This window comes from Podarcis bocagei (assembly GCF_964188305.1).
Source record: "Podarcis bocagei genome assembly, chromosome: Z".
In the NCBI taxonomy this organism is placed as follows: Eukaryota; Metazoa; Chordata; class Lepidosauria; order Squamata; family Lacertidae; genus Podarcis; species Podarcis bocagei.
Window position 1 is genome coordinate 26,421,009 of NC_138140.1, and position 20,714 is coordinate 26,441,722.

Consider the following 20,714-nt stretch of genomic DNA (forward strand, 5'->3'; position numbering starts at 1 on the left):
TGGCCCCTAAGAGTTGACTCTTATGAATGAGTCCCTGTCTTCTTTAACACCCACCCACCCACACACAAACAATAACATTTCTGGTATTTCTGATTAAAGGCCTCCTTTCCTCCTCCTGATCTGTTCCAGATCCAGGCAACTCCAGGGCTTCATAAGGAGGAAGACTAATAAAGTTAACCCCTAAGGCTTAGAGGAAGCTAAGCCAACACTCTACACCTGCTTCTCAGAAACTGGTTCCAACTAAGACCATCTCATTCCTCTGCTGCCCAGCTTTTTTCTGCTTGTTTCCTTTTAGCCCTTGATGCTTCCAGGACATTCTTAGGCGCTTCCTCTCTCTCTATGGAGGGCAGGGTTATCCTTTAAAAAGTTATGCTGAGGGCGCATTTAAATCCTGTAAATGCTTCACTTTTGTTTTGGAGGGAATGTTTGAATCCTTCATGCGATGTTTCATAGCAATGAATGGGGCTTCACACATGCACATATATAAATTCACACACCAGAGATACACCACAATGTCTCTGTGGAGAACAGGTCGGTGTTTGCATCTGCATAAAAAGAGCCGATTTACTGGATCAGAGCAAAGACCCATCCAGTCCAGTGGCCAAGCAGGAAGCCCAGAATCACGAGTCCACTCTTGCTGATTGCCTTCTAACAGGTGGTAGATTGCCCCTGAACCAGGGTATTCTATATAGCCATAATTGAGAACAGCCATAGGCAGACATCTTCTCCCTACCTCAATGAATTTGTGGACTCTTGCTTTCCAAGCCTCCAAGTTTATTGGCCCCATCACAGTTTGTGCCTGTGAATTCCACAAAGCAATTAAGTACTACATGAAGAACCTTTCCCATGGTCTGTAATTTCCCCCTCAACAATAGTGGATTACCCAAAGTTCTAGTATTAGATGAAAGAAACTGCCCCTCTAACCACTTTGTGTTCAAGCCCTTGATCATCTTGGCTGCTGCCTTCGTGTTCCTTTTAACTGCAGAGATAATACATGAAATAGTAAGGTTTGTTTGCAATTAGAAAGTTTTAAATATATTATGCCACCCACGTTTCTGTTCTGTTTCTTCCGCAATGAGTCCGGGGGTGCCAACTTGAATAAAATATTTTTTTTCCCCATCCTAGCGATGCGGTTGGCGCTGTGGGTTAAACCACAGAGGCTAGGACTGTGCACTGCTCTGGTTTGCCAGAAGCGGCTTAGTCATGCTGGCCACATGACCCGGAAGCTGTACGCCGGCTCCCTCGGCCGATAAAGCGAGATGAGCGCCACAACCCCAGAGTCGGCCACGACTGGACCTAATGGTCAGGGGACCCTTTACCTTTACCTAAGTCCCATCCTGCACAATCGATCACATGCATGCAAATGGTATCATTTGAATGGCAATGCCTATCAATTTGGGGTGGGGGGGTCTGGACTCCTTAAATATTTTCTGGAAGGTGGGGGCTGAAGGGACCACGGCCCCTAAGAGTTGACTCGTATGAATGAGTCCCTGTCTTCTTTAACACCCACCCACCCACCCACACACAAACAATAACATTTCTGGTATTTCTGATTAAAGGCCTCCTTTCCTCCTCCTGATCTGTTCCAGATCCAGGCAACTCCAGGGCTTCATAAGGAGGAAGACTAATAAAGTTAACCCCTAAGGCTTAGAGGAAGCTAAGCCAACTGAGGTCCCATCTCAGTTCTGGCCCCTCTCCAGTGGGCGCCATTGCCATTATAAGAGAACAAGGGAGGTGTTCATGGTGAGTTCAGGCACCTCAATTTCTAGAAAAATAGCATTGGTAATAATAACAGTCCAAAGCAGAGTGTCACAAATAAATTGTCTAAAGAACAAAACATAGAAACTCAGCGAAAGTCGGGGAGAGAATTTTATTTTGAAAATGTTCACAAGGTCCCCCCCCCCAAGTGGCCACCTGGGCCACTTATTGTATCTCCTCGGTGAGTGGTGGTTGCGGCCCGACTTGGGGCCTCCCTCACTGCTCAGACGCAACACACCAGTTTGAGCGCAGCACGTCTCCCTCAGCTGCCGTGGGGGCTCAGGGGTTCCCACCAAATCTGCTAATTCAAATGAGCCAATCCACAGCAGCCTTAAGGCTGATGAATGGACCTGAGAGAGGCAGGCTTCACTCAGGTCCGCTCGGCAACTATAATTCCCATCTGACCCTGCCCTCCTTGTTGCAGCAATCCCATTGCTAAGGCAAGTCAGGCGGGGAAGAGTGTCACTTAGAAGTTCAGTTATGAGGCACTAAATGGGAATAACATTTAAAAGATACTCAACGGTATACTTTTGAACAGGGGGAAACAGCAACAGCAATGTTTCCCAAAGTACAGTGAGGGGAAAGAGAAGAAACCTTTGTTTAATGTGTGTGAGAGAGAGAAAGAGAGAGATTAAAGATGGCAGGAACTCGAACCACCTTTGCACAATAAAGTGAGGAGAACTGGTAGTCAGCAAACGTAGAGAAATGCTATACATCAGACAGGCTGAGGTCGCAAAGGCAGCTTGCGTCCATAAAATAAAAATGGTGGTGGTGGTGGGGAATCAATAAGCAAAAAGGGAAGGTTGCACAGCCGTGTATGCACAGAGAAACATGGTTTTTAAAGAAGAGACTAGGGCAAGGCTACCAGATTTTCTTCAATGAATCCGGGGACGCTTTTCAACTTCCTACTAAATTGATGGATTGATTTGTAAATCCGGGGACTGTCCCCAGGAAATGGGGACGTCTGGTAACCTTAGACTTGGGTGGACTTGTGAATAAAACTAGATTTATTACAGAACAAATGGGAGTCATTGAGCAGAAATAAGGAGTTGTTGTATGACAAGACTTTACCATCTAAGTTTCCTTATATCCAGGGTTGCCAGATCTCCAGGGCTGACCTGGGGTATCCAGGCGTTAATGCGCCATAGAGGCTTGTTTAGGTCGTGTGTGTCAATAGCGGCTTCTCTGAATGCTGCGGCTGCTTCAACAGTCAGTTCTAGCCCAGGAGACTCAGGTTCTGTCCACACTTCAATTCGTCCTGCACTTTCTTAGCACTTGTATCACATCAGTAGCACTGAACCAAACGTTTTTCATTTATATTTCAATACAGAAACACACAGACACACAAAAATGCTTTTTTACTACTATATCAGAATGAACAAACACAAGCACCTTAAAACTTGAAAAGAAATTTGTTCCCCTTCCTATCTGATCCTTTTTGGGGCTCTGGAACAGAGAAACACACACTTTCCCTTGTGGCACATTGTATGGCATTCCTCTTTAATCTCTTTCACCTCCACACCTTCAGTCTCCAGCCATGCCTTGAGTAAAATTCAAGTTGTCTCCAGAGCCCATGGTTGTGCGCTTCTGGTTCTCTGCCCCAGACACTATTTTCTTTAAAACGTGTCCCCCTTTTGCACTGACATGGGCATTGTGACAAACTGCACACATATGAGAGAAAGCAGTTTCTCTTTCCAGTGCCAATGTGTGTTGGACGTGTGACCACAATGCAAAAGCAGAGAATGACTGGCTATTGTACAACATCCAAAATTGTCTCCCTGCTTTCTTGGGTGCAGGGTTGGTGTCTTGTGCCACAGCCACCTCAAACTTTCTATATTATGGGCTGTGTGGATGGTCTTCCTTTAATGGCAATTAAATTATGGTCTATTTTTAACTTGTCCTTGCTGGACTCCCACTTGAGGGTTCCAGAGAAGCGATAATGGTATGCCTTGGAATGCCAGTTGCAAGAACATGGGTGTGAAAGGACTATTGCGATCATGTCTTGTTTGCAGGCCTCTGATCGGGACATCTGGCTGGTCACGGTAGGAAACAGAATACCGGGCCAGATGGACCTCTAAACTGATGCAACTGGGCACGTCTTATGTGGTTATGATGGTTGTTGTTAAAAATACCAGAAAGGAATTTCCCCCTGCTCCTTTTTTTGCCTTCCCCATAGCAATTGTCACAACTTTGGTGGTTTTAGGCGTTGGGCGAAATCCTTTAGTCTATCTTCCCTAAATGGGGGGTGGTGTGAAGTGGTGACTCACCCCCGACCCCGTGCGGCGGTGATTCCAGGGTTCCCTGTTAAAAGGGTTTGTGTGAAGGGAGTCACTGGCTATAAACTGAAAGGTTGTCAGTTAACTCCCCTGGGTTGCACAGAAAAGGGCCCTGGCTGCTGCGTAAACAAACGTCTTACAGTGCCCCCTCCCCGGATCCAATTAACCCTGATGTGCCACTGTCCCCCGGCTGGGAGGGACACACACTCAGTGCCTAAGCCACGGTCTTCCTGAAAGTGTTAATAAAGTTGTGGCCAATGTAAATCCCATAACACTTCATGAGTTATTCATTCCTTTGGGTGGTCTCTCGGGGGTCAGGGGGTCTCTGCCTGGGCATGCAATTAGCACTGATAGAAAAATTAACCACAAAACCAAAAACTTTTTGGTAGCTAGGATTGCATGCGGTAACTGGAACTGCCACACGGTTGCAAATACAGCAGTTTAAGGAATGTACACTCCAAAGTAATCTTACCTCACATCTTTGCAAAAGGTGGGAGGGTGTTTTTTTGTTCTACTACAGTTTCTTGTATTGTAACTTGAGAAAATAATTTTAAAATATTTTCTAAAAAGTGTGTCAAATGACTCTTGTTGGTATTGCTGAACAGTTTTTCAGCCAGAACCCAAATGCAAAGACCGCTGACTAGTTGGCTGCCTTGGGAATGGTAACTGTGAGTTACACACAAAGTCGCTATGCAGCTAACCAAGACTCCAGAGGCTGATGCTCTGAGTCAAAAGGGAGCCCAGAGCAAGCGAGCATGGCTGTCCAGGTAAGCAACTCAGAGATGTTCTCTTCAGCGCAGAGGGACTGGCCTTTATCCTGAGGGCTTTGCTTTCTAGAATTTCAAGCCATAACACTTGTGGAGCCCTTTTCACAAGGACAGAGAAGCATTGGATAAGAAGCATCAGCTATCACAGGAGGGAGAAGAGAAGCAGAGGTTCTGCTTTGCAAAGAAGAATTGGCTTGCAACTCTTGCAGAGGCCCATCTTATCTCTCTTTACACATGTACATTTACATCTGTGATATTACACAGGTGCTGTTGATAGGAACAGCAGTCAAAGTAGATGGTGCACAAGGGGACAATTCCAAAAAAATATAATAATAATCAATGAGGGCTACAACTTTAAAACAGAGTTTTAATGTGCAAAGCAGAGCCAAAATCTCAGTTCGCACAAAAGTGCTATACAAACCTAAGCCTGGTGGGGCAGTGTAACAGGACCGCCATTTTGTTTCTTCAGTTGTAGTCCTGCCTGGCTTGGGCAAAGTCCCACACACCCAGAAAAAGAAAAAATGAAAGAGAAGGAGATTTGGCAGGATATTATCTTAATGCCCAATTCCCTTTAATTCTGCGACCTGAATTTGTGAGTATGTGACTGAATCCCATAGGTAATATAATAATAACAACCTGGAAGTGTCCCTAATTCGTTCTCTGAACATCCATCTCTGACAAATAGAAAGGGTCCCTCCAGAATGATGCAATTCCACAACGTGTCATTGGCACAACAGTGCATTAGTGGTGAATTTGTTTTTGACTGCCCATGCATCCTTCTGCTTTACTAATTGTTCTGTGATGTTTCCCCAGTCTTACCACATTATTGCCATATGGAGGGACACAACTCCCCCTGCACCTCTTTTCAGTATGTCAGCCAAGGAGTGCAAAAGCACTGGGATCATCCACATTTGTCACCAGACTGCTGTCTTGTGGGTTAGATGTGCAACCCATAAGGGAGTCTGCTGATTCTTGCTGTAGGGAATTGGAGGAATGCTGTTAACATATTATATCTTGATTTATTAAAATAAATTTTATTAAGGTTTATAATGAAAATTTTAATATATTTTCTCTATTTTTAAACTACCTAATAATTTTATCTAGATACAATAAAAACATGCAAAGTGGTAGGGTGTGTGTGTGAAGAAACTGAGGAGGAGAAAGAAAGAGAGAGAGAGAGAGAGAGAGAGAGAGAGAGAGAGAGAGAGAGAGAGAGAGAGATAGAAAATTAAGATTCAGAAAGTAAAGAACTTCCAATTCTTGATCTGTCTGCTATATAAAAACAATATTCACTTCATCCCACACAATATCACACCCACCAAACATAGTATATCTTTTAATAAAAAAATTATTGATATTTTATTAGTTTTTTTCAATTATAAAGTAATATAGTGGAATCGTGGCTCCCGAACGCTTTGGGAGCTGAATGTTCTGGCTCCCGAACAAACGAAAACTGGAAGTAATTGTTCCGGTTCTTTGGAATGTTCTTTGGAAGTCGAATGCCCAGCACGGCTTCCGCAGCTTCTGATTGGCTGCAGGAAGCTGCTGCAGCCAATCAGAAGCCTTGCCTTGGTTCCCAGACTGTTTCAGGAATTGAACAGACTCCCAGAACGGATTAAGTTTGGGAACCAAGGTTCTAGTGGAACCATTCCACTGTAAAGTGATACAAAGAGAAAGAACAAAGAACACAACTGCGTAAATGGGAAAACATTATATTAAGATATGAATATATATATCAGCCTCTTGCCTACCACTGTTTTGCAGTGTCACGAAAGAAGGCATATAAATTTGCCAATTAAAAATAAATAGATTAAAATAAAATTGAACACATTTCTGACTTTGATGGTTTTAATTGGTTTTGATGGGTTTTCAATACAATTAAATGACTGACAGTGGCATTGATACTCCATTTTGTTACATCTCTAGGGATGTGATCCAGTTGATTTTCTATCCAAATGGGATGCTTTTACAAATTTGAGCCATATTTGCAGTCACACACAACCCCAGGTTCCAGGATTTAACTCATGCATTCGGGCATGGAGCTGTGGAAGAAAAAAAGATAATGTCTCATAGGAAGATGTGGAATTGGGACCAGGGAGCAGAAACCTGGTAACTAGCTAATAGGGACACTCTAGCTGTATGGACACCTCAGCGCTAATATACATGCTGATTCCTTCATCCTCTTTCCTTGTAGGGAAGGTGCAGAGAAACCACAAAGAACTGAGAATTCCTTTAAGATTATTATTTTTTAAATATATATATATTATTCAAGGTATAATGGCAACTTGTTTTTTCTCTCCTTTTTTGCATTTTACATATCATCCATTTTTGCAATTGTGATTGTGTTAACTGTCTTGCAGTGTCATGAAAGACGGCATATAAATTTGCCAATTAAAAATAAATAGATTAAAATAAAATTGAACACATTTCTGTCTTTGATGGTTTTAATTGGTTTTGATGGGTTTTCATACAATTAAATGACTGACAGTGGCATTGATACACCATTTTGTTACATCTCTAGGGATGTGATCCAGTTGATTTTCTTTGCAAATGGGATGCTTTTACAAATTTGAGCCATATTTGCAGTCACACACAACCCCAGGTTCCAGGATTTAACTCATGCATTCGGGCATGGAGCTGTGGAAGAAAAAAGATAATGTCTCATAGGAAGATGTGGAATTGGGACCAGGGAGCAGAAACCTGGTAACTAGCTAATAGGGACACTCTAGCTGTATGGACACCTCAGCGCTAATATACATACTGATTCCTTCATCCTCTTTCCTTGTAGGGAAGGTGTTCTAGCTATTTGATCATTTTAGGTGCTCTTTCTGTACGAGGAAAGTTGGCTTAAAAGAACCAGCAACCCTTTCCCCATTAATTCACAGGCAGGGTTGGCGCCACTGCTGAAGCCCACACAGGAGTAGGAGGCCCATTGTAAGACCTTGTCGGTTCTGCTGCTGGCTTTTCACCTGCACTCTGCAAGTGGGTGAGTAGCAAAAGGAGCAAGGAGAAGAAAGACAACCTCCATTGCACACCTCCGCCACGCTCATTCTGGGAGGTAGTGCTGATTGGATCCAGAGCAAGAGACAAGCAAATGAGCAGCAGGACCAATGGTGCAGAAGAGGTAGGCCCATTTAGGAAGGGGAGCACATAGAGAGTGTGTTGCTCAAGCCTCCCTTCCCCAGAAAACACCCTAGAGCTTACACTGCTGAGAGAAACTAACGTAACAAACGCTACAGCCTGGGACCAGGATATATTGAGAGATGCACTTCCCATCTGAAGCTGTTTGTGCTTGATCAGATCAATGGCCTCACCTCTGCTTTCTGATCTACCTCAGTCAGATGCCTGATTGAGGTAAAGGAGGCGGGTCTTTTATATTCAAGTAGCCTGACTGTGGAATGCCCTGCTGGACAGATCTCCCTGGATCCATCACCAGTTGCTTCTATCAGGGCTATTTGGATTCACCTGTTCCATTAGACATACTACTCTTTATCAGGTGATGGCGGATGCAATTGAAGATTTTAAAAATACAGTATATATTTTTATCTGCCTTTCTTTTATTATGCCGTTTGGCTGTTTTTACATATGTTGTTTAATGCAATGTTCCTTAGCTTAATCTAACTTGTGTTCCGTTTTTAGAAACAGAAGGAAGGAAGGAAGGAAGGAAGGAAGGAAGGAAGGAAGGAAGGAAGGAAGGAAGGAAGGAAGGAACAGAGAAAGAAAGAAAGAAAGAAAGAAAGAAAGAAAGAAAGGAAGGAAGGAAGGAAGGAAGGAAGGAAGGAAGGAAGGAAGGAAGAGAAACTTCACCATTATTTACCCCAAATTGAGAAATAATAACTACTCTTACCAGATTTGTGTAGATAGATAATCTTGTCCGCTGGCAAATCCAGGGATTTGGCGACAGCCTTGTATATGTCTATTATGTCAGCTGATGGTTCTGGTTCCCTAGCTTCAGACCCCAAAAAGATGTCACATTAAGAATTGGGATGAGGAAAGAGAGGGGGAAGGAACAGACATATTTTGGGTTCGGGGCACATAGTTAAAGAGGTATAAGATAAAGCCTTATTTGCTGCTATCATGATTGAGTGAAAGATTAATAAATATTTAACAAACTTAGTGAGAATCTAGTGAGCTTCATAACGTGCAACTTTCTGAACAAAGCTCACAGAAAGCCATTTAGGTTATTTATCCTGCAATGTTAATCTGTTATAACCTTGGTTTGAGTACACAAAACCTGCATAATCCTGAAACCAATCATTCATGGTTGTGAGTAGTAGTATTATGACCTACCATAAATGAATGGATGCTGGAAACATTCCTGGGGTAAAAGAGTATGCCTTTATGCAGAAAACATGTCTGACAAAATGTAATGGTATCTACCATAATCCCAGTTTCAGGGACCTGTTTTTATAAGTAGTCTTTCATGTTTTAATTCTATCAATGCTTAATTGTTTTTAATGATGGCTTTTTCTATGTTTTTTCCTTATTTTTAATTTGTAAGCCACCTTGAATCTCTGTCAGGGAAAAATGTGAGGGTATAATTAATTAATTAAAGCATGGGATTCGCCACCAAAAGGATAGTAAAGGGACCCCTGACCATTAGGTCCAGTCGTGGCCGACTCTGGGGTTGCGGCGCTCATCTCACTTTATTGGTCAAGGGCACCGGCATACATCTTCCGGGTCATGTGGCCAGCATGACTAAGCCACTTCTGGTGAACCAGAGCAGCACACAGAAATGCTGTTTACCTTCCCGCTGCAGCTGTACCTATTTATCTACTTGCACTTTGTGCTCTCAAACTGCTAGGTTGGCAGGATCTGGGACCGAATAATGGGAGCTCATCCCGTCACAGGGATTCGAACCACCAACCTTCTGATCAGCAAGCCCTAGGCTCTGTGGTTTAACCCACAGCACCACACGCGTCCACCAAAAGGATGGACAGCTTTAAAAGGGGAACATGGACAGCCTTAAAAGGGGAACAGGCCAATAGAAAGTACCATTTAACCTACCATAACAATGCAGACACAATTTATAATAGCACATGAATCTGTTCTAAAATATCTAGCTGTGCTGGCTGAATATATCTTTCAAATGCTAACTGTACCACAGCACTATAATACAAATGGTTGCTCACAACCTTGAAATCCAGGTGATGCAGATAGTGTGGAGCAGACATATTTCCGAAAACAGGTCAGATGCATTTTAATTCATAAAATCTTCCGTGGCATATAGTTTATGAATGGCTTCTGCTTGTGCATGAAGCCAATTCATATAATGTATTATGCTGCTGAATATTCAGAATTTGAGAAAAGTGATCTAAAGAAAAATAACCACTGTATTTTTATATTTTTAGTTGGCAGGTATACCTGACACATCCAATAGCACACACTCCTTGCAAACACACACACACCAGTGCACTCCCCCCCCCCATCCCCAATGCCACATACTATAAAGATGAAGGGCCTTCATTATTGTTGTGTCAACGAAAACCATGTGATAACGGCTGTAATCTGCTTTCACGAAATATAAGGTGCTCTCCCCTAGATGCAAAAAAGAACCACAAAAAATATCCTTTAAGGGTGCATATATCGCTTTTCCCTGTACGGTTGCTAGATCTGATAGGTATGTAGCCTTTTGACTAAATAGAAACCTTATGAGTTAAATCTAATCCCCAATTAATGCAGACCCTTTGGCACAATTAAAGCTTATGAGGGAGTCTTAAAGCTCGAAAACTGAAATAAAAAAAGAACTTACTCATTTCAATTCCCAACAAGTTATTTTATATGTTCATTTTAACCATATGAACACCTATTTATTTATTCATAAAAATTGTATATTACAATTTTATAAAGCAAATAGCAAAACAGTTTACAACATTTTTCTAATATGTAGTTAGACTCACTGAACACACTGCACTCAAGTATATGCATGTTTACACCAAATAAGTCCTATGCCCAAGTGAAAAACAAGTAAGGACATTTGTATGTTGCCCAGCTAACTCTTCCAAAACAAAGGAGAAATTACCAGAAGCCCGGGGGGGGGGGTGTACAGGAACCCTCTAAACAATGAAAAATGTACAAGAAGTTATTTAAAAGTAGGCAAAACAAGACTGCATGCAAGATGAATAATATACATGAATAACTGGGATCTCCTTGACTACGTTGTTTCATGCTTCAGAAGAACAAAATGGCATAGCCTCGTTTGATTTTTCAAAACTGTGTTGAACTATGTTCATTTTAAATAGTGTAATACAATAAATAACCTTACCCATTTGAATGTCCAGAGGCAGCCATTTAAAGCATGGGCCTCAAGAAGGGCATTCAAGATGTCTAGCTGCGCTGGATGCCTCTCCTACCTTATATCCTTTGGAGTAGCTATGAGCAGCTCCCTCTATGAGCAGCTCCCTCTTTGTCCACCCACTGACCCAGAAGAAATCCATGGACTCATTTCTAATCTTAAAATTGGAAAAGCCCCCGGTCCCGACCTATTCCCGGCGGAAGCTATAAAACTTCATGCATACTGGTGGGCGAAAATCCTGACCACTACTTTTGATGCCGTAAATAACAGTGGGAAGGTACCAAGAATATGGAAGGATGCGATTATTGTTCCAATTCATAAAAAAGGCTCGACAGATAATCCGGGAAATTACAGGAATATCAGTTTATTGTCATTAATTGGGAAAATATATGCACGGTTCTTGTTAACTAAGCTTACTAAGTGGGCCGAAGAGAACAACCTGATTGGGCCTGAACAGGCTGGTTTTAGACCGAATCAGTCAGCGGTTGACCAGGTCCTAGTTTTATACCACCTTGCCCGGAAATATTCCTCCCCAAATAGAGGCCAACTTTGTGCGGCCTTTATTGATTTAAAGGCCGCTTTTGATAGCATCCCCAGAGGATTACTTTGGGGGAAATTAGCCCAATGGGAAATAGACAAAAGACTTCTGTGGCTAATAACTAAATTGCATGGCGGATCGGCCACTAGGGTGAGAATCACTCCGACCGGAGACCTCTCAAATCCAGTACCTATCAATAGAGGTGTTCGTCAAGGATGTATCCTTGCTCCGACCCTTTTTAATCTATTTATAAGTGATATGAGGGCGTCTCTGATAGAGTCTCAAGAAACGATCCACGCCCCCCGTCTTGCCCAATATCGTTGCCCCCTTCTACTCTATGCAGACGACGCAGTGATCCTATCCTTCTCAAGAGTCGGCCTCAGGAGGGCATTAAAAATCTTCGAAGTTTACTGCAAATCAAATTTTCTTACAATTAACCATGTTAAGTCCAAAGTTCTAATTTTCACCAAGAGTCGAAAAACCTATAATTGGAGAATAGACGGAAAAGCTATTGACCAAGTCTTTAAATTTCAGTACTTGGGAGTCTTTCTCCAACACAACATGGGCTGGAAGGTCCATATTGCATATGTATTAAACAGAGCTAAAGCCCTTTCCTATGCGTTATTGCGTTTTTTCTTTTCAGATGGGGCTTTCCATATTCCATCAGTGTTAAAAGTTTTCAAGGCAAAGGTGATTGCAACAATAGCATATGCAATCCCATTATGGGGGTCCTTTGTTAACCTAACCCATTTGGAGGTAATCCAAAACCAGCTTTTAAGAAGGTTGCTAAAATTACCCAGGTGTGTAAGCAATACTGCTATACGACTGGAACTAAATGTTACATCTCTGGAAACCACATTATGGAAATGCATCCTCTGTTACTGGTTGGCATTATGGCATAAACTTCCAAATCTCCACTTGATACAGTGTCTCTGGAGAGATGACTTCCCTAGCCCCTGGGCAAAAATAATACATGGGAAACTTGTGTCCCTAGGACTATCTCCATCCGTACTATTAAAATTGGATTTAATTTCTGCCAAAAGAATTATAACTCACAAATTAGAGGAGATGGATTTACAATTTAATATTGCGACAGGTGGTGGCACCTGTTCGCCGATAAACCTTGGCTTAACACCACCAACGAAACTTCCATCTGACTTAACTACCTTATCTGTGGTGACGCACAGGTATGCCTTTATAAAGGCTAGATTCAATGTTTTCCCATCAAACGTGTTGGGTAACAGACTCTCCAACGGTCAGATCTCACTCCTCTGTGACTGTAAAAGTGGATCTATAGAATCGTTATATCATATAATCTTCTGTTGTCCATTACATTCGGCTGCACGGTCCAAGTTTCTGGCCCCATATTTATTGAGAATTGCTGACGGTCCTCAGGAAGCCCAAATAATATACTTATTAAACGACGAAGATACAAGTAGATCCCTCGCAGTAGCTAGATACCTGATTAATGTTTTATTTCAAAAGAGGAGAAATGGATCACTGTATGTCTCTGACAGCTTAGCTAAACTTAAGAACCATCAATAAGTGCCAGAACTAATAAAAAAATTTCCTTCCAGTAGCACCTTAAAGACCAACTAAGTTAGTTCTTGGTATGAGCTTTCGTGTAGAAATGAGGTATCTGAAGAAGTGTGCATGCACACGAAAGCTCATACCAAGAACTAACTTAGTTGGTCTTTAAGGTGCTACTGGAAGGAATTTTTTTTATTTTGACTATGGCAGACCAACACGGCTACCTATCTACTGCCAGAACTAAGGCGCATACCCCCCAAAATCTGATGGATCTGAATGGCGGTTTACATAGAGGGAGTTTATTGTGTATAGTGTTTACTTAACTGAAGTAAAATTGGTTCTATATGGGTGTTTTAACTTGGAATTGTATAAACTGTATTGTTTTTGGATAAATTCTGATGTATTGTTTCGATATGGGCCAATGGCCGCAATAAATCTAATCTAATCTAATCTTTGGAGTAGGACAGTCCCATGAAGAACTGATTCTACCACCACCGCTACCACCCCATCCCCCACCCCTTGTATATGGGCAACGACTTCATCATGCCATGTTTGGTTTGGTTTTAGTTTTTAAACGTTTTATCACTTTTTGCAGCATCCTCAAAATGTTACTGGAATCAAAATGCTGACAAGCCATATCCCCTCCCCTCACTGAATCCGTATTTATCACTTCTCAGAGGAATCCAAAGTTTAAAAAGTCTCTTGCCAACAACCTATCTGTGTTTATCTCAAGGACCGAGTTGCAATATTAAGCCCCCATTAGGAAGCCCTAATTGGTGGGGAGAGAGGTAGAGAGAGCAGAGGTGGTTTGAGAACAGATTGGTTTCCCATGGAGGTGGGTAAAATATTATAAATTCCCTCCAGCCTAAGGGAGGAATGAGCCACTTGAAGTTACCTTTTTTATATATTCCAGGCTTCTCACCCGGAATCAATCGATTCACCACTTCTTTGCATTCATTATCTCTGGCAAGGGAAAAAAATATATAAGATCAGAAATGTGTCTGCAACAGGAAATATCCTCCCACCCCATCCATGCCTGAACCAACTGAAATTCTGGTGTGGGGAAGTCTTGTGAGTCTTGTGTAGGGAAATCCTTGCCAATCCAGTGCCCTCCCAATGTTCTAGACTAAACATCACCAGCCCCAGCCGGTATGGCTGCATGATACAGAAACTAATAAGAACATGACTGGACTGGTTGGAGTTGATAGGGACTGTAGTCCAAAACATCTAGAGCAGCCTTTCTCAACCTTGGGTCCCCAGGTGTTTTTGGCCTACAACTCCCATCCTCCCTGACCACTGGTCCTGTGAGCTAGGGATCATGGGAGTTGTAGGCCAAAAACATCTGGGGACCCAAGGTTGAAAACCACTGATCTAGAGGGCACCAGGTGTTTCTTGACTATGAAGCTCTGAAATGGTTCCACAGCAAATGGAATGCTCTTGAGTGTTCTTGCTACTTTTGGGCTAAGTTCTTGGGGGTTGGGTGTCTGGTAGAGCGTGAGAGTCCAGAGCACTTACATTTCAAGTGATGAGTCAATAAGTCCAATCCAATGTGGGAAATTGCTGGGCAGGACCTTGGAGAACTTTCCTTTGGCATGTTTGCGCAGAGTTCTCTCAGAATCAGGCATGCTGATGACTTCTGAGGCCTTATTATGACAGGCTGGTCTGATAGCTCTTGAGAATGTGTCGAGCCAACAGACAGTGTACTGTACATTATCTAAAGGCCTGTTGCCCTATTCTGCATCTGCTTGCTCTTCCAGGAAGGAGGTGAGAAGGACAGCCTAGAAAGTGTGTGTTCTGAGCCTGACAACTCCAGCAACATCACATCCTCTGACCTGGAGGGTCACGGGGGGGGGGGTGTCTCCAACTCTCCAGGTATTGATTCCTTGCCCAACATGATGGGCAACACAAGTAGCTGCCTGGGGAATAGAGTTCTGGAAACTGTGATGGCTAATGGGGAACCCCACACAGAAAACATTTTGCCATCAAAATGTAAAGAGAAGGATTCAGGGGTGGGAGGAAGGTGCATGAACATATCTTCTTGCATAATATTCTGTCCCTACAAACTTGCAGAATTGCAGCTGTCAAGACTCTAGAATTTTAGTGATTACCCCACTTCGAAAAGTGTATTCATGGATCTTGAAGCACAAAGAAAGGTAGTGATCAAAGTAATCCAAGAGAACTTACTGATAAGCCTCTGCTACACAAACCATTTCTCCATTGTTTTTAGGTTCCACTGTAACAAGATGTCTGTAGTAATGCGTTAGTTCACCTCTCTCTAGCACCACTGCAATGAGAGTCCATCTTCCAGCCAACTAGAGAAAGAAGTTGGTATAGTGGTGTGTTTTTTTCAGAAATGCATGCTGGGAAATGATCATCTTTCCACTCGCATCACTCCAGGCAGCAATCCCCACTCTGTCCCCCCCCCTTTCCTTAAGGCACCTCGACTAGTGTAAGATACCTTAGCTTGGAGGATACAAACAGAACTCTCTCACATAGCTTATGACCTTCTTGGATCCTCTGTGCAAAGGGAAAATGGCGTCACTGATGTGGTGGCGGCCTGTTTTAGGATTTATGTATTTTTCAGCCATGGCAATAAAGGGAATTTTTACAGCTATCCAACCAGAGGTAGGTAAGGGCCATGTTATATGCTGTGTGTCACTAATCCACTATTCTCTCTCTCTCTCTCCCTCTCTCTCTCTCTCTCTCTCTCTCTCTCTCTCTCACACACACACACACACACACACACACACACACAGTTTACATTTACTGGAAATGTGGTCTTTTTCTCTTCCCAGAAAAAATATGTGAAAAGTGTAAAACTGTGTTTCTACTCTTCTGCATCACAGCACTTTTACCCTTCACATTATAGATAGGTTTTGCTTTGTTTCAGTTGTGTGTTATTTGAAAAGCAATAAAGATTACTGTGCAATGATGTGGAGGAAGATGCCATGTAGAAGCATCTCCTTCTGACATCATGGTGTGGTTGCGTAGCAGAGAGAAGAGAAGAGAAGAGAAGAGAAGAGAAGAGAAGAGAAGAGAAGAGAAGAGAAGAGAAGAGAAATGCTGCTTTAGTCTGAGATCACAAATCAGCCACAAGAGGCACATGAATGTAGCAAGTACTGCAGAATTACTCTTAAGTAAGGAAGTAGTTTTTGCTTTTTATTGTGGAGATTGGAGACAGTGTTTGGTGGGATGGGGCTTCATTATGAACATTATGAAATAATCACAAACTTTTAAAGGAAAAATAAAGGGCAGTGATTGGTAGCAGCAATACAGAAATTAATTTGTCTATTTAAAATCTGCAACAGTTTCACAATTAAGAGATCTTTGGCACAACAAAAAACTCTCTTGGGGAGACAGATCTGGCCCGCAGGCTGCAAGACCCCTGACATAAAGACAGTAAGAGCTGGAAGTAAAATTCATACAAGTTCAAATCTATACTCAAAATCCAAACCTGGGAGTTTGTGATTTACAGTGAACAAGCAAATAAGAGACCATATCCCAGAATGTCCCATATCCCATATGTCAAAGATCTTCAGATGGTGCTATTTAATGCTCCCTTGTGCTAAAGGATTGTTGGAATATTTACCTGATCCGATCAGAGATGTGCAAAGGAAAAGTGCCAAAATTCTGACATGCTTTTTCCATACAAAAGGTGGCAAACACATACCATCACCCCTTGAAGTGTTTAAAACTAAACCCCTAGCAGAGTTATTATATGGGGCTCAGATTTGGACAGGCCCTCACTTTGGATCTAGAGAAGCTGTTCAATCTAAGATCCTAAGGCAACTTTTTTCTGTTCCATTCTTTGTTCCAAATGCTTCATTGCACTTAGAATTACAGATTTGGTGTAGGACATTTATTGGCTTTGCCTAAATTTAAACCCCACTGGTCTACTACACTTTGTATCACAAGATTGTCATGAGAGCGCTGGGACTAAAATTGTCAACCAAAAGCTTTACTTTTCTGGTTTATCACCAATACAGTTATTAACACTGGGCTTCAGTAAAGCAAATAATTTAATATAATACCGTGCGACTGAATAATCTGGCCACAATAAGGACATTTTATCCATGGTATGATTATTTCCCACCTTGACATTTTGGCACCCTATTTTGCAAAATTTAACAATTCCAAAATACAGACATGCTTTCACTTTCGCAAGATTGAATATACTGTCTATGACTGTACTTGAGGGTCGATTTCAAAAAATTCCAGTGGAAAAATGGTTATGTCCAGGTGGAGATGGCAGTATTGAGTCAGTGGCTCATGTACTTGCACTCTATTTATAATGATATGAGGAGTGAGGTTATTATTCCTCTATTATTGTCTATGCCTGGTCACTTAACCATTGCAACTGTGTCCTTTCTTTTAGGTGATCAAGATGACAGCAAAAACTGCAAGGTTCTTAGCGGGGGCAATTAGAATAAGATCTATTATTTGATTATTGATGTAAACCTCCAAAATGTATTTTTTATAGTTAAGTTTTTACCTCTTTCTTCAGTACATTTTATTTTATTGCTATGACTAGTGGCTGATGCAATGAAGATTCTGATTCTACCTGATCATTCCCCTACTTTCAGGCAAGCAGCCAAAGGCAGGTGGGCATTGTGCCCCAAAATTCAAGGCCCCCAAATGGCAGTGCCAAATTATTGCCTCCCTGTTGACTTGACGCCTTGAACTGTTGCAGTAAAAGGAGAAATTGAACACTTATCTTGTTGCCACAGTCCTGCAAAACTGGCATTTGTAAGGCTGTTACCTTTTGAACATCAAGGTCTGGCTGAATGTCGATGCTGTCTGAAGCTTGAAGCAAGTACAAGGAAGTCAACACCAAACTTAACAGCACACCTGTCATCCTTGCAATGGGCTCGCCTTTGCACCAGATTTCTTTCTTCCTTTCCTCCTTTCTTTCATGATGGCTCTTTATAACCTTCAAAGTTTATCTAAGCATATCCACCTATCCACCTCTTTGAAGCTAATTATTCACAGGGAAACAAGATAACCAGGTTATTTTCAGAAGAAATGGTTTCATCAGTACCCATATTCAGAAAGCTCTAGCACACCATGCACATCACAGCTTGTCCCACTGGAAATCTGAAGAGTCAGTCTGTGACTGGAGCCCACTCCATGAATGGAGGGAATATTGCCAACTTTCAGTGTGTGGGGGTAAAAATGCTCAGAACTCTGAAGTGGAGTGGGCTTACTTTTAACGATGCGGTGGCCAAGGATTCTCAGTACACCCTCTTTTTAACAGAAGAAAGCATTGGTACAAATGCAAGTGGTGCCTAGCTTGCCATCAGCAACATGGAACTATTATGATTTGTTTTATATCTTTATTTTGCCATTTACATGCTTATTTATAATAGGGTTAGATGTAGGGGATGAGTGGTGTCAGCTTAAGTGCAGGGCTGGCAGGCCCATGAGCCTTGCTGAGGCAGTCACCTCAGGCAGCAAGCTGGGGACAGTTGAGAGGGCTGGCAGGTCTGAGGAACCTCAATCGCTGCCTGCCCACTGAGACTCTTCCCTCCTCTTCTGCCCCAGGGAGCACACTGCTCACACCACCTTCTCTTCTCCAGCCTCATTTTTTCTCCCCTGCCTTCAGCACACCGGGGTTTCCCCAGGCCGCCTCCAGTCACTTCATGTGGAGGAGGAGGATGTGGGTGCCATTTTCCATTTTGCCTCAGGCGGCAAAATGTCATCTGTCGGCCCTGCTTAGGTGGGTATTTAGGTAGGTAGAGTATGCAGGTTGTTGTTGTTTCTAAGGTATCTTAGTAGAGACAATTTTCACAATGTTAAAAATGCAAGTAGAATTTAGTTTGCATCTATGAATATTCTGGGATGAGGGCCTGGAGCCTCCCATACATCCTTGGCCCTCTTGGAGGTCACAAAGCCTAGTGCTCCACTCCTTTGCTGAGTCCAAACTCCCTTTTGTGGTCAGCAGAGTGACTGTCTCCACCACCTACTGAGCTGGAGAAACCCAGATGACTATCCTTGTATCGTTTTATTTGGTTATAGCTACACAGGGCATGTGGGGTGAGATAATACTTCTGTTGTACTACACCAAGACACAGCTAAAACAGTATTAAGCATGTGTTTGTGTCAATCTCCGCAACCCCAGAGTCGGCCACGACTGGACGTGATGGTCAGGGGTCCCTTTACCTTTACCTAAGTCCCATCCTGCACAATCGATCACATGCATGCAAATGGTATCATTTGAATGGCAATGCCTATCAATTTGGGGTGGGGGGGTCTGGACTCCTTAAATATTTTCTGGAAGGTGGGGGCTGAAGGGACCACGGCCCCTAAGAGTTGACTCGTATGAATGAGTCCCTGTCTTCTTTAACACCCACCCACCCACCCACACACAAACAATAACATTTCTGGTATTTCTGATTAAAGGCCTCCTTTCCTCCTCCTGATCTGTTCCAGATCCAGGCAACTCCAGGGCTTCATAAGGAGGAAGACTAATAAAGTTAACCCCTAAGGCTTAGAGGAAGCTAAGCCAACTGAGGTCCCATCTCAGTTCTGGCCCCTCTCCAGTGGGCGCCATTGCCATTATAAGAGAACAAGGGAGGTGTTCATGGTGAGTTCAGGCACCTCAATTTCTAGAAAAATAGCATTGGTAATAATAACAGTCCAAAGCAGAGTGACACAAATAAATTGTCTAAAGAACAAAACATAGAAACTCAGCGAAAGTCGGGGAGAGAATTTTATTTTGAAAATGTTCACAAGGTTTTCATGTAAACCCTCCCCCCCCCAAGTGGCCACCTGGGCCACTTATTGTATCTCCTCGGTGAGTGGTGGTTGCGGCCCGACTTGGGGCCTCCCTCACTGCTCAGACGCAACACACCAGTTTGAGCACAGCACGTCTCCCTCAGCTGCCGTGGGGGCTCAGGGGTTCCCGCCAAATCTGCTAATTTAAATGAGCCAATCCACAGCAGCCTTAAGGCTGATGAACGGACCCGAGAGAGGCAGGCTTCACTCAGGTCCGCTCGGCAACTATAATTCCCATCTGACCCTGCCCTCCTTGTTGCAGCAATCCCATTGCTAAGGCAAGTCAGGCAGGAAAGAGTGTCACTTAGAAGTTCAGTTATGAGGCACTAAATGGGAATAACATTTAAAAGATACTCAACGGTATACTTTTGAACGGGGGAAACAGCAACAGCAATGTTTCCCAAAGTATAGTGAGGGGAAAGAGAAGAAACCTTTGTTTAATGTGTGTGTGTGTGTGTGTGTGTGTGTGTGTGAGAGAGAGAGAGAGAGAGAGAGAGAGAGAGAGAGAGAGAGAGAGAGAGAGAGAGAGATTAAAGTGGACAGGAACTCGAACCACCTTTGCACAATAAAGTGAGAAGAACTGGTAGTCAGCAAACGTAAAGAAATGCTATACATCAGACAGGCTGAGGTCGCAAAGGCAGCTTGCGTCCATAAAATAAAAAATGGGTGGGGGGGAATCAATAAGCAAAAAGGGAAGGTTGCACAGCCGTGTATGCACAGAGAAACATGGTTTTTAAAGAAGAGACTAGGGCAAGGCTACCAGATTTTCTTCAATG

At 42.8% G+C, this 20,714-nt stretch overlaps 1 protein-coding gene across 2 annotated transcripts; it reads right to left on the bottom strand.

Moving 5' to 3' along the window:
• Positions 1 to 7,281: 7,281 nt before the first annotated feature.
• On the bottom strand, positions 7,282 to 18,073 carry LOC308578794 (epididymal secretory protein 4-like). Of its 2 annotated transcripts, XM_081179361.1 has the most exons (6): positions 17,924 to 18,072; positions 15,349 to 15,476; positions 14,060 to 14,127; positions 10,247 to 10,339; positions 8,649 to 8,750; positions 7,305 to 7,438 (listed from the first exon to the last, which is right to left on the bottom strand). In XM_081179361.1, the coding sequence occupies exons 1-6, from the start codon at positions 18,017 to 18,019 to the stop codon at positions 7,419 to 7,421; spliced, it is 507 nt and encodes a 168-aa protein (XP_081035487.1). In that variant the 5' UTR covers positions 18,020 to 18,072; the 3' UTR covers positions 7,305 to 7,418. The 2 variants fall into 2 exon arrangements, with proteins under 2 accessions (XP_081035488.1, XP_081035487.1); XM_081179362.1 differs by lacking the exon at positions 8,649 to 8,750 and having other exon boundaries at positions 7,282 to 7,438; positions 17,924 to 18,073.
• Positions 18,074 to 20,714: the final 2,641 nt, after the last annotated feature.

What these genes read in the sequence shown, in the direction of transcription:
- LOC308578794 (XM_081179361.1), bottom strand. Translation starts at nt 18,019, where the DNA reads ATGACAGGTGTGCTGTTAAGTTTGGTGTTGACTTCCTTGTACTTGCTT. An exon ending in GCCTGGAATATATAAAAAAG is followed by an intron (nt 10,340 to 14,059) that starts GTAACTTCAAGT and finishes TTTTGCATCTAG; the next exon opens with GGGAGAGCACCTTATATTTC. An exon ending in GAAGGCCCTTCATCTTTATA is followed by an intron (nt 8,751 to 10,246) that starts GTATGTGGCATT and finishes TGGGGTCTGAAG; the next exon opens with CTAGGGAACCAGAACCATCA.